Here is a 17,868-nt window from a genome sequence, read left to right on the forward strand (position 1 = left end):
CTTCATTCATGAGATTAACTGGGGAGTGTTTTCTTTTTTTATTATCTGACCCCCCCCCCCCAGTCAGAGCTTCTAGCATGTCCATCCTCCAGGTGGTGCGCATCGCACTCATTATGTAAGTATACACCCATCCCCTCCTGCCCCCTCCCATCCGCCGATGCCTGCTAAATGTTTCTTTTTTTTTTTTCTTTTTTGACATTTTGGTTACATTTTATAACTTTGCCTCTCCCTAAGAAGGGTTAGAGGTAGCCTTTCCCCTCCACAATGCTCACCACATCCCTAAGATGTGGGTCTACCCCCCCACGACCCCCGAATCCCTGGTGAGCACTACATCATTTGAGCACCATAGTGTTAATCAGTCAGTACCAGTTTGATGGCGAGTACATGTGGAGCCCATTATTCTGATCTTGTGATGCCTCACTTTGGATAATGGGCTTAAGCTTAATCCAGGATAGTATAAGCAGTGCTAGCTCACTGTCCTTTTAAAATTGAGTAGTATTCCATTGTGAACATATACCAAATTTTAATTATCTACTCATGAATTGACGAGAACTTGGGTTGTTTCCATGTCTTTGCTATAGTGAATTGTGCTGCCATAAACATTTGGGTGCAGATGTCTTTATAGTAGAATGTCTTATGCTCTTTTGGGTAGATGCCTAACAATGCTATTGCTGGGTCGAATGGTATTTCTATTTTTAACTGTTTGAGATACCTCCAAATTCTTTTCCACAAAGGTTGCACTAATTTGCAGTCCCACCAGCAGTGTAAGAGTGTTCCTGTCTCTCCACATCCTTGCCAGCATTTGTTGTTTTGGGATTTCTTGAACAATTAAAATTCTGTTCCAAAATAAAAAATAAAATAAAATAAAATAAAATTCTGTTCTAGAAGATTTTCTAAATTTACTGGTAAATTTGTGCAGGTATAGCATTTTCTTTGTGGGAAGAATTTTAACTACTTCTTGAAGTTTTTTTAATGTTTATAGGATCATTTGTTTACCATTTATTGTTGAGTCAGTGCAGGAAGTTACAAGTTAAACATTTGCTCATTTCATGTAATTTTTTATTTTTATTAAAATAACATTATTCATCATGTTTTTATACTATCTTTTAAATTTCTTCATCTTAGTTATATATTTTTTCTCATTTTCAGTGTTCATATTTGCCTTCTTTCTTACCTATTTTATCAGTCTTGCTAGGAGTTTTTTAGTTTTATTAGTTTTTCTCAACAATAAACATTTGACTTTCTTGATCTTCTCTACGTATCTTTTCAATTTTATTAGTTTCTGTACTTTAATAATTCCTTACTCTCTATGATTTATTTTGTTGTTCTTTTTTAACTTGCTTGCAATGAATAAATGCCTCATTAATTTTGAGTTGCATTTCCTAATGCCGTGTATTTAAGCCTGTAATATTTATTCTAAGAAATGCTTTTGCTGATCACAAATTTCATATCTAACATTTTCATTTTCACTCAAATTCCAAGTTTTTTCAAACTTTTGACATAGTTCTTCTTTGGTTCTTGAGTTATATAAAAAATTTTTTAAATTTCAAGCATATGGAGGGTTTCGATTTTTTGTTATTAATTTTTAGTTACCCTGTAATTAGATAAGTAGTTTGTGTCACTAATACTTACAAATCCCTTGAGACTCATTCATGGCCTAATGTGGCCAACTTTCCTAAGAGATCACATATGCTTGAAAAGGGTATTTTTTCAGAGGCTAAATGAAATATCTTGACATATAAAGTGTATTATTCAAATTTTGAGTATTTATACTAAATTTTTTTGATAAATCAATTATTGAAAGAGGTATGTTGAATCCTTATTTTTCATGGTTATTTTGTCTAGTTCTGACAATTTTGCTTTATATAATTTGAGTGTAGATTATTAGATGTACATAATTTAGAACTCTTATAGCTCCCTGATGATTTTTTTCTTTTTTCATATTATTTAATGACTTGTTTTATTTGTATTCAAGTTTTGCCCTAAATTTTTTTTGGCTAATTTTAATATAATTACACCAAGTTCTTTTGGTTGGTATTTACTTGGAATATTTTCTCTATACTCTTTCTTTCAAGTGTTCTCTGTCTTTATGTTTTAGGAGTATTTCATGTGAACAATATATGCCTGGCTTTTTAAAAATTGGTCTGATAATCTTTGATTTTTAATTGGTGACTTTAACACATCTGTATTTATTTTGATAATTAGTATATTTAGAATTATTTCTATATTTTATGCTTTCTATTTTGTCCCAATAGTTCTAATTCCTTTTTTTCTTTCTTGTATTTTTTTGGATTAATTTAGCTATTTTCCCCAAAGTCCTTAGTTCTTACTACTTGTTTGAGAAATATTTATTTTCGTTTTTATAGTAGCTCTCTTAAAAATGCTAACATGTAAGTTAACAAATTCTAATACCAAGAATTGTTTCTACCCTTCTCCTGAATAAGACAACAATCCTAGAATGTTTTGAGTCTCCTGAAGACTTAAATATTATTCTTTTTAAGTCTAGCTTTTATTAACTCATATTTTTACCAATTTATTTTCTCATGATTTCTTATTGTGTCACATATCTTCTTTCTTGAATTATTTTTCTTCTTCCTTTGTTACATCCATTATGAATGCCTTTGTGAGCTGTAGTTGGTGGTAAACTCTCTCAGTTTTTGTTAATTTGAAATGTCTTTATTTTCCTTTCATTCTTAAAACATAGATTTTCTATTTTCTATGTCACAATTCCAGGGTGACAGTTCTTTGTTTCAGCACTTGAAGGCGAACTGTTTGATTCAGTCTAAATCTAATTGCAGTTTCTTATATGTACTCTGTCTTCTCTCTCTCTCTCTATTTTCCTTTTCTTTGGTGTTCTATGATTCGACATCATAAGTGTAAATTTCCTGAAGCATATATTAAAGTGACGACTGCGGAAAGAGATGGGAAGTGTCTGATGGTAGCCGAGGGCTGCACAGTGGTACCAACACTGATGGAAGCCAGGAGACATGATAATATCCTAGTTCTGTCACTCACTAGCCATGGAATCTTGAAAAAAATTATTGATCCTATTCAAATGTCCGTAACCTGGCTCATAAAGATGGTACTAATATCTATCTCTTAATTATGTATGACAAACAAATGTGGTAGGAATGTGAAAACATTTTATAAACTGGAGAGTGTGTATACAACAGGAAGATCAAATATCGCACTGCTATTCAGTGACTTAATAAATATAGGAATATAGTGATTTGATGCTTGACACCTTGCTGATGGAAGGTGTCATTTATAATAAATGTTTTAGCCTAGAAAAAAAAATTTTTTTTTAATTCTGCTTTAGGTTCATTATACTTCCTGAAAGTCTTGATTTTTTATTAACATTAAACAGTTCTCAGCAATTGTAGTTTTAATGATTGTGTTTCCTTTATTCTTTTTATTATCTACTCTTGGAATTTGGATTAAATATATGTTACATTTCCCATTCTCATTTGATTTTTCCTAACCTGTCTTTCAGGCTTCCATATCATTGTCTCTCTCTGTGCTGTATTCTAATTAATTTCATGCTTTCTTTTCTTTTCCTTTTTTTTTTTTCTAAGACAGAGTCTTGCTCTATCACTGGGGCTAGAATGCAGTGGTGTGATCATAGCTCTCTGCAACCTCCAACTCCTAGGCTCAGGCAATTCTCCTGCCTCAGCTTCCCTAGTAGCTGTGGCTACAGGCATGTATCACCATGCCCAGCTAATTTTTCTATTTTTTAGTAGTGACCACCGGGTCTTGCTCTTGCACAGGCTGATCTCCAAACTCCTGAACTCAAGTGCTCCTCTCTCCTTGGTCTCCAAGAGTGATAGGATTACGGGTGTGAGCCACCACACCTGGCCTCAAGGTTGTTTTAAAATAGAATTTCATATTAAGTCCATCTCCCTCCCTCTGCCCTGTCCCACACACAGGCACACACAATATTGAGACTTTAGGCCCCTAACTTGCATAGTTATGAATTTTCAAGGGAGATTTTTATTCCCTTCACCTAATACATAGGCCAAACATGAAATTTCCTTTGGTGTTTCCCTCTATGGGGTGAGTTTTTATCTAGCTTACACTTCCACTGAAGGTATAGTCTTTTGGGATCTTAACTCCATGTTGATTTCCATTCAGCTTCTAACTTGGGTGGGTTCTAACTTTGTCTCCTCTCTCTTGTTCCCTGAGTACCTATTAAGAGGGACTTTCAGGGGCTCTAGGAATTAGCAGTTACCACCTTAATTTCTTGCTTATATCTCTGGATTTTTGCTTATGCTTTAGCTTTCTCTTTTGAGAACATTCATTATTTTCTTGCAGACACAATGATGTATGTTATTCAATATTTTTTATTATTTGGCCTCAGGAAGATTTTTACCCTCTTGTATCTATACAACAATACTATCAGCAAGGAAAGTCCTTTCATTACCTTTTATAACCCCACGTCTTTTTTCTTTTCTAGACAAATGAAGATTCACATAATTGGGAAAACCTTTTAATTTCTGGCTCAGTTATATGTTATTTTTTCTGTTTATTTCTGGACTAATCTGGTCTTGTGTCCACACTGGGGATCTGGGGTTTTGATATTTGCATTCTCAAAATTTATCTAACCTATTTTTACTGAACAATTTTCTTCATTTGGGAATACCATTGTTATCACTGCCCTGGAGTAACAATTTTAACTACTTTGCTTTTTAGATTATTGTAGAATAATAAAACTAACACAGTTTATTTGGTTTAACTCTTACATTTTTAATACAATCCTTCCCCTATAAAAATTTTTAAAAAGCATTTCATTTAACAAAAACCACATATGCAAGCACAGATAAAATTCATTAACTAAACCAATAAAATTTTGGGACAAAAGTCATCACAAAGATTCTTGTAAAAGATTTAGGCATGGTAGAGATATAGTAATATGTCTAACAATACACTTTTGCACATAATAATATAGGGAACATATATCAAGACACAATCAATGAGCTATGATATTGTTTGGTCAGTTTTTGCTAATAATGTTCATTAGTAGTATTGACTAAAAGTGTGTACTTCCTTACCTCAGAGGCTAAAAAGGAGAGAACAATGCTTTTGATACCAAGGTGAAAATACTGCACATATTTGAGAGAAAGGAATCACAATTTTAGAGATGCTGATATATATAGCAGCATTTGGGGTGAAAGAAAGATACATATATGCCAGTGGAGCCTTTCAAGTACTTGCATGAACAGACAGTAAGTAGGCACTTAATGAAATTGCTGCTTTCACCTAGACAAGATCCAATCCTAAGTGAAATGCTGAAATTTAAAGTGACAAAGATTTGTAGTTAACCTGTAAGTAATGATCAAGATGATAACAAAAACACAATCTACCATAAAGTGAAAGGACAAAGATGCGTTGGATTATCTGTTTATGGTTGCCTTTTGGAAACTTTCAAAGATAATATGCAGCCCTCAAACTAAAAGAGCTAAAACAGCATGGTATTGGCACAAGAACAGAGACATAGACCAATTGAATAGAATGGAGAACCCAGATATAAAACCATCCTCATATAGCCATCTAATCTTTGACAAAGCAGACAAAAACATACACTAGGGAAAAGAATCCTTATTCAATAAATGGTGCTGGGAAAATTGGATAGCCACATGTAGAAGACTGAAACAGGATCCACACCTCTCATCTCTCACAAAAATCAACTCACAGTGGTTAGCAGACTTAAACCTAAGGCATGAAACTATAAGAATTCTAGAAGAAAATGTTGGAAAAATTCTTAAAGACATTGGTTTAGGCAAAGAATTTATGGGGAAGACCCCAAAAGCAATGGCAGCAACAACAAAAATAAATAAATGGGACCTGATCAAGTTAAAAAGCTTCTGCCTAGCCAAGGAAACTATCATGAGAGCAAACAAACAACCTACAGAATGGGAGAAAATATTCGCATGCTACACATGGGTTGATAAATTGAATCTATATAGAACTCAGGAAAATCTGCAAGGAAAATTCAAACAATCCCATCAAAAGGTGGGCAAAGGACATGAACAGAAACTTTTCAAAAGAAGATAGACTAATGGCCAAGAAACATATGAAAAATGTTAAATATCTCTAATCATCAGGGAAATACAAATCAAAACCACAGTGAGTTATCACTTAACTCCAGTGAGAATGGCTTTTATAAAAAAAATTCCAAAACAATAAATGTTGGTGTGGATGTCAAGTGATAGGAACACTCATACACTGCTGGTGGGACTTCAAACTAGTACCACCTCTGTGGAAAGTAATATGGAGATACCTCAAAGAGCTACAAGTAGAACTACCATTTGATTCAGCAAGCCCATTACTGGGCATCTATGCCTAGGGGGAAAAAAAGACATTCTATAAAAAAGACACCTGCACTCAAATGTTTATAGCAGCACAATTCACAATTGCAAAGACATGGAAACTTTCAACCCAAGTGCCCATCAATACATGAACGGATTAATAAAATGTATGTATACCATGGAATACTATTCAGCTCTAAGAAACAATGGTGATATAGCACCTCTTGTATTATCCTGGATAGAGCTGGAATCCATTCTACTAAGTAAAGTTATCACAAGAATGGAAAAACAAGCACCACATGTACTCACCATCAAATTGGTATTAACTGATCAACACTTAAGGGCACATATAGTAGTAACATTCATGGGGTGTCAGGCAGGTGGGAGGGGCGAGGAGGGGATGGCTAAATACACACCCACTGGGTGTGGTGTGCACTGTCTTGGGGATGGACACACGTGAAGCTCTGACTCAGGTGGGGCAAAGGCAATATATGTAACCTAAATATTTGTACCCTTGTAATATTGCTGAAATTAAAAAAAAAATTAAAAAAGAGCTTGAGAACTGATGTAAATGTGACAAATGTGAAATGGATAAGTTAAATCATTTTTGATAATCAACAAAATGTAAAGATGTGTCAAGAAAATTATATGGTTTGATTAAATACATTTTGACTAAGTATTTTTCCTGTGCTCAGCTGGCAGTTGTTGGAAGTCATTCATTAAAATTATTCAAGCAGAAATGTTTATATTATTTTCCTGAGACCAAAACTTACACATTATAATTTGAAAAGTCATTTTATTTTTTTATATTAAGAATTTATCCATTGTATAATTCAATAGTGATAAATTTAATGACTAGGAAAAAGGTATAAATGTAATAAATACTACAGATCATAAATAAACCTGTAAAGTGTGACAGGGAAAGGAACAAGTAATAGAATGAACATAGTGTTTAACTTTCTTTTCTTTTCTATACTGTACTAATATTGCAAATCATAGAAAGACTTATCCATATCTATGCAAAATGTATTTCTCAGTGCACTGAGATCATAAGAACATGAATTATATTAATCTAACTGTAGGGTCAAGTGGAAATTAATCCTTATCTATGAGTTTTCTGTTATTTAGCAGGTTCAGCTATAAGTTTGGAATTACTACTTAAATTTAAATTTTTATACTATATGTATATATTAAGAATAAAACAACTGGATTTTTTTAAAATGAGGAAACACACATTTCATTGAGATTAAACTTTTCTCCACATCACCAGAGGATCATGGTTTTGATTTCTCTGCAAATTCTTTTGTGCAACACTACAGAAATGATTTATACAAGTACCTAATTAACTTGTTTATTTTACCTTCTGGTTTTAGTTTCATGGGAAGTTTTTGAAATAATAAAGTGATGTTTGAAATGTTATACTGAACTCCAACTGCATGATGAAGCAAATGGCCTAATCTCTATGAAGGTCAAGTTATAAATTATTCTTATGATGAAACAAGATACAGATGGTCCATGAGCAAAATATCAACCACTGGCTTCTTGATGAAGGTGCTTAGATGTTCTCTGGTTGCATCTCAAAATAAATATGGACCCCGAGTTATGACAGCAGGTTTTGGATGTTCACTGGGATTACAGCAGCTACACCATAACTGATTTAAATGTGTCATCAATTATTTAGAGCCACATTTTACAGTGAATTATTAATTTTTCCCAAAAGTCACCATGAGATAGTCAGAACTTTTGTGCTTATCATGGTGATATGGTTCCATTTGTAATTGCAGGAGCCCAAGAAGGGTAGGTGTTGAGGTCAAATAGAGGTACAATCCAGGTGGACATAGCAAGCATCACCACAGCAACACTAATAATATTAACACCAAGTCCAGCTTTAACCTTGAACAGAAAAGAGCATAAATGTCAGTCTCTCAAAAACAAACAAACAAACAAACAAACAAACAAACAAACCTATAGGAGAATTAGAATACTGTTGTAGAAAGTACATGACAGATTTATATGCATCCTAAATGATTAGTATAAATTGTCATTTCTTAAAACCAGGGGTTCTTCTCCATTTATGTAAAAAGAAAATCTTTTAGTTGGAGAGTCTCAGAGAGGTTCCTCTTAGGAATATACCTAAGTCATTCTGATTAGAAAAAAAAATCCCCTTAAACATCTGCCATTTCATACTAAATCAGAAATTAGCTTTATAGTTTTATATTTCAATGGGTAAGGTTTAAGACAACATATGATAACTGTATCCTTCATATTCACTCAATATTATTATTAACTTACCCTTTAATATTGTTTTATTGAGATTTTATAATGCTACATCAATTCATCATAGAGTTTTCATCTTTTTAGCTCTTACATTATTATTCTGGTGTCCATTAAATAATCTCAAAGTTGCTTTATATCTATTATAATAGAGGTTGGAAAACCACTGCCCTTGACTTGTTTTGTAAGCAAGGTTTTATTGGACCACAACCATCCTAGTTTGTTTATATATTGTGTTTGGTTGCTTTCATGATACAAGGGCAGAGTTGAGTCGTTGTGACAGAGACCTTATGGCCTACAGAGGCCCAGATATTAACTATGTGGTCCTTGACAGAGAGAGTTTGATTATCCTTGCATTCTGTGCATAAAGCATCTAGTCCAAAGGTAAAAGGGAGATACCTAGCAGTAATTATTATAGAAGCCTTCTTCTCTGCCCACTCATTCTGCAAGCCACTCATCTATTCCAGCATCTTGTTCTTATTCATTTTACTACACATGCATTGAGCATTGCTTATGTTGCATTATGCATGTTTTCCTTACCAAATGAATATTATGAAATTACTGTATAGAAACAGTTCCAGAATTTTTCTGTTGCAGGGGTTTAGGAACAACAATCTGTAGGGAAGAAAGGGAGCTGGGACTTACCCTGGAACTGCATTTGCATAGGAAGCTCCCTGAATTTAGTTTGGTTATATTTTTATTTGGCTTGGTTTGGAAGTTGGTGATGAAGAGTTGTGGGGAGACTAGAATATTCTCAAGCCAGTGCTTAACTACCACTACTTTTGTGTTTGGCAAAAAATGTGCATGTGTTATCACATACATTCTCCATCAGCAATTGCTTGAGTTTTCATGTCAGGTGCCAGTATTAAAATCATATCAAGAAAGATGCCTTTTTGTCAGTCAGGCACTGACCTGATGTCTTATTCAGAGCAAATGTTGGTTGCATAAATATTTGTGATATCAAACCAGAGTTTTATTTTAACTGCTGAATTTCACTAACCCAATTTCTTCCTTTTGCCTGGGTCAGGATGGATCCTGACCTTGACAAGTTAAGTTTAAGTTGTTATGTTGAGCATATTCACTGCTCTTTTCTTTCTTCCAGGGCATCACTAATACATTCAAATATCTTTGTATTTTTGAGCATAAATTCTAATGACATATTCACTTTTAGTTAACACTTTTAAAACAATTCTATGACCAGTCATGCACACACTTTCATAAACAGAACTCAGGCCATGCTTTTCCTGGTGGTTGATTGGTGTGTAAAAGGGAAGATAATTCAAGATATCACACACAAAAAATGTGTATTAGATCTAACAGTATTCTTTCAGGTAACTCACCATGTCAAGGACTTTCAGATGACCATATGAGAAGACAATCGCATTGGGTGGATTTGCTACTGGTAGGAGGAACGCAAATGAAATACAAAGAGTGGAAGGTATCAAAATTAAAAGAGGGTTCACTTGAATAGCTTCAGCCTATTTGTAAAAGACAAAAAGGAGTCTAAGTCAAATTTTGAGACTAGGCACCAAACATCAAAATTAACAAATTTGTTGTAATAAACTTTCCCAAAAGCAGGTTGAAACCTAATGGCATAAAATTATACACATAATTGCAGTTATAACTTGAAGAATATTTTCATAGAAATATCTATGAAAGAAAGAAGAAAACATCTCTTCCTCTTGTTTATATAGTTATTGATGCCTATTTAAACATTGTAGTCCAGTTCATTTAAAAAATGAACTATCACTTATTACAGAAACTAAATAAAAATGGCAACCATTTATTATTTATCTAGTGCTAGGTGCTATGCTAAATGTTTATATATGCATACATATTCATATATTCATATATAATATAATTTATACATTATGTGTAATATATGTTTTATATTTTCATAATATATAAATTATATGTAATATATAATTCATTGTATCATATGATACATAACATGTATTTATATATACATATTAATTTATACAATGACCTTATGAGGTGGCTACTATAACCCCAAATAACACATGATGAAACTGAGGCCCAGAGATGCTAAAGTAACTAGCCTAAGCAGGCAGCTGGTGAGCAGCAGAACTTAGGTAGGGTCTCAGGTCCCTCTGGCTTTAGAGCTTCTCATTATACTACTAACTTTACTGTCTCTGTGACATATGTAATTTGCAATTTTCTTAAGGATCATCACAAAAGAGTTACTATTATTCTTAATTCAATACACAATTTTTAACTGTTCCATCTTTAGAAATAAAAAGAAAGCAAAACCCAAAATGATATTTTACTAATACAAATAGCCAATATTTTTTTTTTATAATTTGAAGCAGCAACTCAAGAACGCTAACATATGCCATTTGTGCTTGTAGCAGAACAATTCCAGAAAGACAATCCTTCTCAATTTAAAGTGCTTTCCTTTCACCAGACTCATCCATCCCAATGAGAAAAACGTTTTATTTAAGGCTCTTTCTTGTAATTGCTAGCTAGGTGGCGAGAAGAAGAAAATACAATCTCTCCATCTTTCTCCCTTAGCACACCTGTTTTTTATATTCCTTTTTATTATTCTTCCCAGGGCAGTAGATAATTGTGTCTAAGATATTTAAGCCTGAAGCCTGGAGTATAAGCCTAGTTTTTCATTCATTTGCAAATCACTTATATGAAACACTGAAAACTCTGAAATTTAGGCACAATGTTCTAGAGGGAAAAGTGTCTGTGTTAGAGCTCTAAATACTAACGTTGCCAGGAAATTTGAATCCCAAGTTTTATAACTGGAATGGATCTAGCAGATGAAAAAACTGGATTGAGAGAAAATAAGTGGTTTACTTAAGATCATGCTGCTCAAACATGAAAACTTGAAAATAGTTCACTTGAGTCAAGGTCCACTAAAAGCATTAGTGCAAATAAAGACCACTCTACAAGTTACTTTAAAGGAGGCCCATTTAGGCCAAAAAAGAGTCCATACGACAACATGAAAACCACCATTCCAACGTAGAACACTACTCTTGATGAAGAGTATAAACTGCTCTTAAAAAATGACATACTCACCAGTGAAGATAATATTGGGAGAACGAGGGTAATGGTAGCTGGATTGCTGGCTACCTCTGTTAAAGTTGTGACCATCAAAGAAGTTATCAGAATAATTAGCCATACTGGTAATGAACCTAGAGGAGATAATTTATTTCCTATCCATTTAGATAGTCCTGATACCTAAAAAACAAAATCACAGTATTTGTTATTCATTAATAATTTATTTTAATCAGAAACAATTTAAATATATAAAAGCATTATTTGTTCTGAAAGCTAGTTTCTAAAATATAATTTTAATCTCTCATTTTTCTGTAATTTGGTAGATCTAGATGCCTTTCATGTGAAGGAGCTTTCACTTAGTCTTATTTTACTAATAGCATTGTCAATATACTTTAGGACGTTTGAAACGTCTTCTCACATTTCTCAATTAAACTTTAATTTTCTCTAATATATGTAGACATTTTAACAAGTCATATAGTACTATGGGGCTTTAAGGAAAGAGCTGCACTTCTGGTTCACCTCTCCCTACTCCTAAGTTGTGTTCCCCAGAGCCAATAACTTTCAACCCTTCCTAGCTATTTATAGCTATATTTAGGTATTTAGAGTTATCTTTCAAAAATAATATTCTAATTATACTTTTTTTCCTAATTTTCAAGTTTAGATATTGTTTCCTGACTTTCTAATGTTACATGAGGATTTACTTTTCTCACATCATCAACCATACATATATTTTCAACTTCTTCATTCCCCAACTCATATATCAACATTTTTGGCTAAACCAATATTTAATGTTTACCACTATGATTATATAAATATTGCTCATAGCAGAGCTGCTTAGCCTACCATGATTACATTGACTTTCTCTGTTTTACTATTTCCTTCCCCTAGGAAATAATGGCATCATTCTTTTGTTTGCTTAGTTTTCTAAGTACCTATCACTGATTCATCACATGCTCTAGTAAAACTGGAAAACTCTCCCACAAATAGACAAACATATTGGGTAATTGTTTTTGTTTTTTCATATTCCCTCATGGAAGATGTCTATTCTGGAGTATTCCTTCCCACTTCTCCATCTGGATTAGTTGCTCTTTAAATCTACTCGACTGTTGTTCCTGGACCTGTCTTTGTTATCCTACTATGAATTTCCTTCTCCTCCCCACCTTTGTTGGAATCCTCTCTTTTTCACTTCTTTGTATTGGAGGAGCACATTCTTCTATAACTTCCTGAGAATTAGTACAGGGGAGGTAAATTTTTTGAGTTTCTGCATGTCTGAAAACATTTATTTTCTTTTTCACACTGTTCTGATAGTTTAGTTTTTGTAAAATTCAGGCTTTCATATAGTTATCACTCAGCAGTTTTATGTTTTTGCTTAGTTTCCTGTGGCTTCCAGTCAGATCCTTTGGGAGCTGGATCACATTCGTATCTTTGGTCCATTGTATATCACATATGTTGCATTGTATATCACGTATGGTTTTTCTCCCCTGAGAGGAAGGGGAAAATCCTCTTTTTGTGAGAAGATTTTAATGAGCTACCCCATGTATGAATCCTTAGGCTCATAACAGCCGGACTTGGCATCAGAATGCTCTAATTATAAGTAGTATACCTGCAGATTAAAAGTTGGCACAAACATCCCCAGATATGGGTAGCAGATATCTTGTGTGTTATTTGTGGTTTTGACTTATATATATATATTTTTTTCTTGTTATGATTTTTAGATGAGAAAAGACTGCCTATGCATTTAAGTCACATTGGACAGAAATTCATTCTGGAATATATATACTTTTAGAATGGGTTTTATCTATGTCTAATTAGATGTAGAAAAGACTATACTACATAATGTTCCCCCTCTCTGGAGGTCATTGGGATCACATCTTCATCTTCTATTTCAAAAATTAACAAATTTATTACTATATAATTTTCAAAAATTCTATATATGAATTTGATATTGGGTACTCAGTAGCTCTCTTGGTCTTGAATCCCAAAACCTTCAGTTCTGGGAAATTTCTTGTATTATGTTTTGGAACTGTCCTTCTCTTTTATTTTTTTTCCTCTTTCTGAAATTCCTTAGTTGACTGTTGGCCATTTTGGATTGATGGCTTTAATTTTCTTATCTTTTTAATAATATTTACTTTGTTGTAAATATTAATTAATTAATATCAATTGCTACTAAACTTTTTTATATCTGCTATCATATTTCTAGTCTTCAAGGGCTCTTTCTTATCTTCTGCCTATTCCTTTTTTAAAAAGTAACATTCTATTTTAGTTTCATGTCTTTAAAGTTTCTAACATCTCTTTGAGGTGTCAGTGACAAATCTGTAAAATCTTCTTTTGCTTCACACAATTTCCTTGCTTTTTTTATGTGTTCCTTTTCTTTTTATTTTTTGTGATTACTTTTTGTTGCTGGTTGCTATATTGGAGGCTTTCCCGACTGTCTGGTGATCCTGGACTACCTATTCGGTTTAAGAGGGAAACAATAAAATGATAATTGAAAGTTCCTTGTGTCTGGGCAAGGATTGTGAAAGGAAGACTTTATTGTAGGTGACTGAGCCGTGAGCCAGTGTCTCATTGGTTCAATTTTGCTACAGAGTAAATCTCAATTTTCTATCAGGGAAAAGAGAGAATAACTGCCTGCTGATTCAGGACTGGGGAAAGTACCTGGGAGGCCCAAAGCTCCTTGCACACTTTTTAAACCATTCCCCATTTTCAGTTCTGATATTTATCCCAGCTTTCAGAGTTATCTGCTGCCTTCAATTCCTTAGCTCTTCCACGATCCTATGGATAAAGCAGCTTATTTCTTGTTGGCTGTTCCTTTTGCCAGCCTATAGATTTCATTTTTCGCTATTTTTTCTGCTTGTACAAAGTGGAAATATCCTCTTTCCATCTTCTACATTTTATCAACAGCTCTTGTTTGTTACTGTCCCTGTCATATAATCTTTGTTTTTGTGGATTGGCACTTTTTTTGTTCTGTGATTTCCATTTTGGTGGAGATCTGAAAAAATAGTGTGAAATCCTCCATGTTTAATCAAGGAATGTGTGAAAAGAAAAGAGGAGGAGTTATTCACCAATATGACTTTGAAGGTGACTGCCAGCTCATGAGAGATCAATCATGTTAAAGCAAAATGAAGGGGCATTTGAGAGAGAGGTAATTGCAATGAGGTGAATATGGGACTAGCTGCTGTCTCATTGTCCCCAACTAAAAGGATTATCTGGTTCTGAACATTTGCTAGACTAATTATAATTTGGAACAAAATTTTAAAAAATTAACTGCCTCCAAATCTTTGTAAAACCAATTTCTAGAGGTATATTTGTCCACAGCCATATTTTTTAAAGCTCATGGCTTTAATCTGGCCATTTAGGGGTAGGGTTATTTTGGGTATCCTGTAGAAATCTGATTCTGTATACGAGGATTTTTGTAACAAAGTAGACCTTTCTCTATGGGTTCCTTAATTCCTCCACTGAGAGAACCTAGTGTATCAGACTAAGTCCATCCATTTTCATTTCCTTGCTTTTTGCTGTTCTAAGATCTGGCCTTTGCTTTCAAAACCACTTTGAGTGTCTATGGTTCCGTCTAGACAGATATTCTGAGGAGAAATGAGCAAAGTTCATATCAATGCCTACTTGATGATTTTGATTTCTTCACAATTTACACTAGCAGACATAGGAATGGAATTTACTTATTCCAAGCATCTATTAATATATCTTATTACTGCTAAAATAGAAAAGAAAAGTGTATTTATCTTATATTTCTACTATTTCTATTTGGGCAGTCTATGAAGCAAGCCAAATCTAAACATTAGAACAATGTCATAAATGGCACTCAGGATTCAATTTCCAAGACTTTCAGCTATTAGTATATCCTCCTGCTGAAAGCTCAGTATCTAAATACTATGCAGGAAAATTGCCGATAATGTTAGCAACAAATAACAGTCTCACTATAAGTTATCAAGAAGAGAAGAAACAGTTATTTGTCTTGAGAAGTATAACAATTTAATCTCCTGGATGCCAAAAAGCTGGATACAATACCTCTTTCACCATTCTTTTCGATTTGATGACTAAGTAAGGAAATGGAACAGCCATAAGCTTTGAGTATTTCATGAAAGGCTATGAAATCCAAAAATAAGTGGTTTCTAATTAGTCTAAGAGTCAAGGATTTTCATGGAACTTTTGGAGAAAATACTTCCTTTCCAGTAATCCCACAATGACCAAGGTAATTCAGAATCAAGTTCCTCCCCAAACTGCTACTAGACAGCTAGGTCAAAGAAATAGCCAACTGTATTTCTTATGATGTTTTTATTTCTTCCTAAGATTAGGCATAATATAATGTTAGACATGGTTATGTGAAATTTTCCTTTGGACTTCATTTAATAAACATTTATTAAGTATCTTTAATGCCAATACTGTTTCTCATTCTCCTTCAATAGCAATATGACCATGATATATTAAAGTCTGAGAGCTACTCAAATTCATCATGAAATACAGTAAAGGCATAAACAAAAAAAAATGTGTTCCACTTGAAGTCAATATATATATATGTATATATATATACATATATATGTATATGTATATATATATATAACTAAGCTAGTATTTTACTAATACTATTTCATGAATTAAGAATTTTAATCTTTTTTTGCATTATTTCTTTTGACATGCTGGAGTACCATAAAAAATAACATTTTATGCAGGCAGCCTATAAAAATTCTTGAACTCTGAACTAATCTCATCTGTGTGATATACTCACTGCATGGCTATTAAAATTTACATCATTAAAATGATAAAATAAAATTGAATAAACCAAAAGCTTGAATGTCTCTGTGTTCTTTTAAACAGTCTAGTTGATTGTTAAATATCTTACACAGTGTATTACCTCACAGCCATCTGCCAGGGCAAACCCTCCACCGACAAGAATGGCTATATCCCAGGGCATGAATGACTGAAATTCTTTCCAAGTAATCAGTGCAGAGTAATCAAAAGAAACTGAAAAAAAAAAAAAAAAAAAAAAAAGTCCCACAGTTACACATTGCTTAAAACATGACAATATGACATTTTTTTCAGTATTCTAAATAGCCATCTCATGAGACATTTATAGTATTCCTATATTGTTTTTAAAGGGAGAATTTGATCTAAACTTTGAGTAATTTCACCTGGCCTAGGTGGAACATTATAAAAAATGCTATAACTTAGCAAAATACTTTGGCTAATATTATAGACTATATTTACATAAATTATAACATTGTCATTTATAATGACATTTATTCATTCCTTCATTCCACAACATTTTAGTCTACTATGAGTAACACAGTGTATTAAAGTATACTATTCTCTGCTATGAAAAATGTCTGTAATATTCCATTGATTCCAAGAGCATCAGCATAGCATTTTAATTATTATTCACTAATATTTATTTGAATTTTTTATTTTTTAAATCATAAGGAGAACAATGATAGATTCATCAGGATTCCAATTTAAAGATAGTTCAAGGTTCAGATTAAATCAATTGAAGTATTATTTGTGAGACTTTTGAAATGCTCATAAAGCAATTATGACAATTTGTCTTGACATTTGCATTCTGATATGTCTGTTATTTTGTTGATAAATAAGTTCATTTAGGGACACAGTATGTCCATTTAACATTGTGATAACAAGCAGCCTTCTACATACAAGATTTTAAGGTTACTCGTGAGTCTCCTTCCTATCACCTTCCCCCAAACCCAAACCAAACAGACCCTCACTGATGACTGAAATGTTGCTACCAGGTTTCTTACTTGGACTAAGGCCATATATCCTGTTAAAGCATAACATCTTTGATAAATACCTCTCATTTCAAATTTAATACATTATAAATTATCTGTCATTTTTAAACCTAGTATGAATAAGTTTATCAGGAACAGGTGTTGAAGAATAAGGACAGACAGAAAGATGGACAGGGGCAAGCCTCTTTTTAAGGGAGGAGATTCTGATGTGGGAACCAGGGAAGCTAAGGCTAAACATGGGTTCTTCCATATTTGCCGCTGCCAGGCCTTAGGGCATGGATTGCAATAGTCAGAGTCCTCAGGGTCTCATAGGAATTGATGCTCAATATTGCAACATCTCCTTAACACACAGTGAAATATCCTAAACTCAAGTAATAAGCAAAAGACATTTATTTCTATGCTATGCAGGTCACATATATCGTGTCTTGGAAATTTGAAACATTAGTCATTCATGGATTCAGGCTCAAGGAATCAGGTGAGCCAACCCAACATCATGAATCCTAGTTCCA

At 33.3% G+C, this 17,868-nt stretch overlaps 1 protein-coding gene across 1 annotated transcript in view; it reads right to left on the bottom strand.

Moving 5' to 3' along the window:
* Positions 1 to 4,427: 4,427 nt before the first annotated feature.
* SLC13A1 (solute carrier family 13 member 1) overlaps positions 4,428 to 17,868 on the bottom strand; it is a 78,508-nt gene continuing 65,067 nt past the window's right edge. Inside the window, exons 12-15 of the mRNA XM_012751842.3 lie at positions 16,474 to 16,583; positions 11,625 to 11,786; positions 9,920 to 10,057; positions 4,428 to 8,198 (exon numbers count right to left, since the gene is read on the bottom strand). Coding sequence (XP_012607296.2) covers positions 8,058 to 8,198; positions 9,920 to 10,057; positions 11,625 to 11,786; positions 16,474 to 16,583 — 551 coding nt within the window. The 3' untranslated portion in view covers positions 4,428 to 8,057. The remainder of the gene's footprint in view (positions 8,199 to 9,919; positions 10,058 to 11,624; positions 11,787 to 16,473; positions 16,584 to 17,868) is intronic.

Source organism: Microcebus murinus, chromosome 9 (genome assembly GCF_040939455.1).
Source record: "Microcebus murinus isolate Inina chromosome 9, M.murinus_Inina_mat1.0, whole genome shotgun sequence".
Taxonomy (NCBI): domain Eukaryota; kingdom Metazoa; phylum Chordata; class Mammalia; order Primates; family Cheirogaleidae; genus Microcebus; species Microcebus murinus.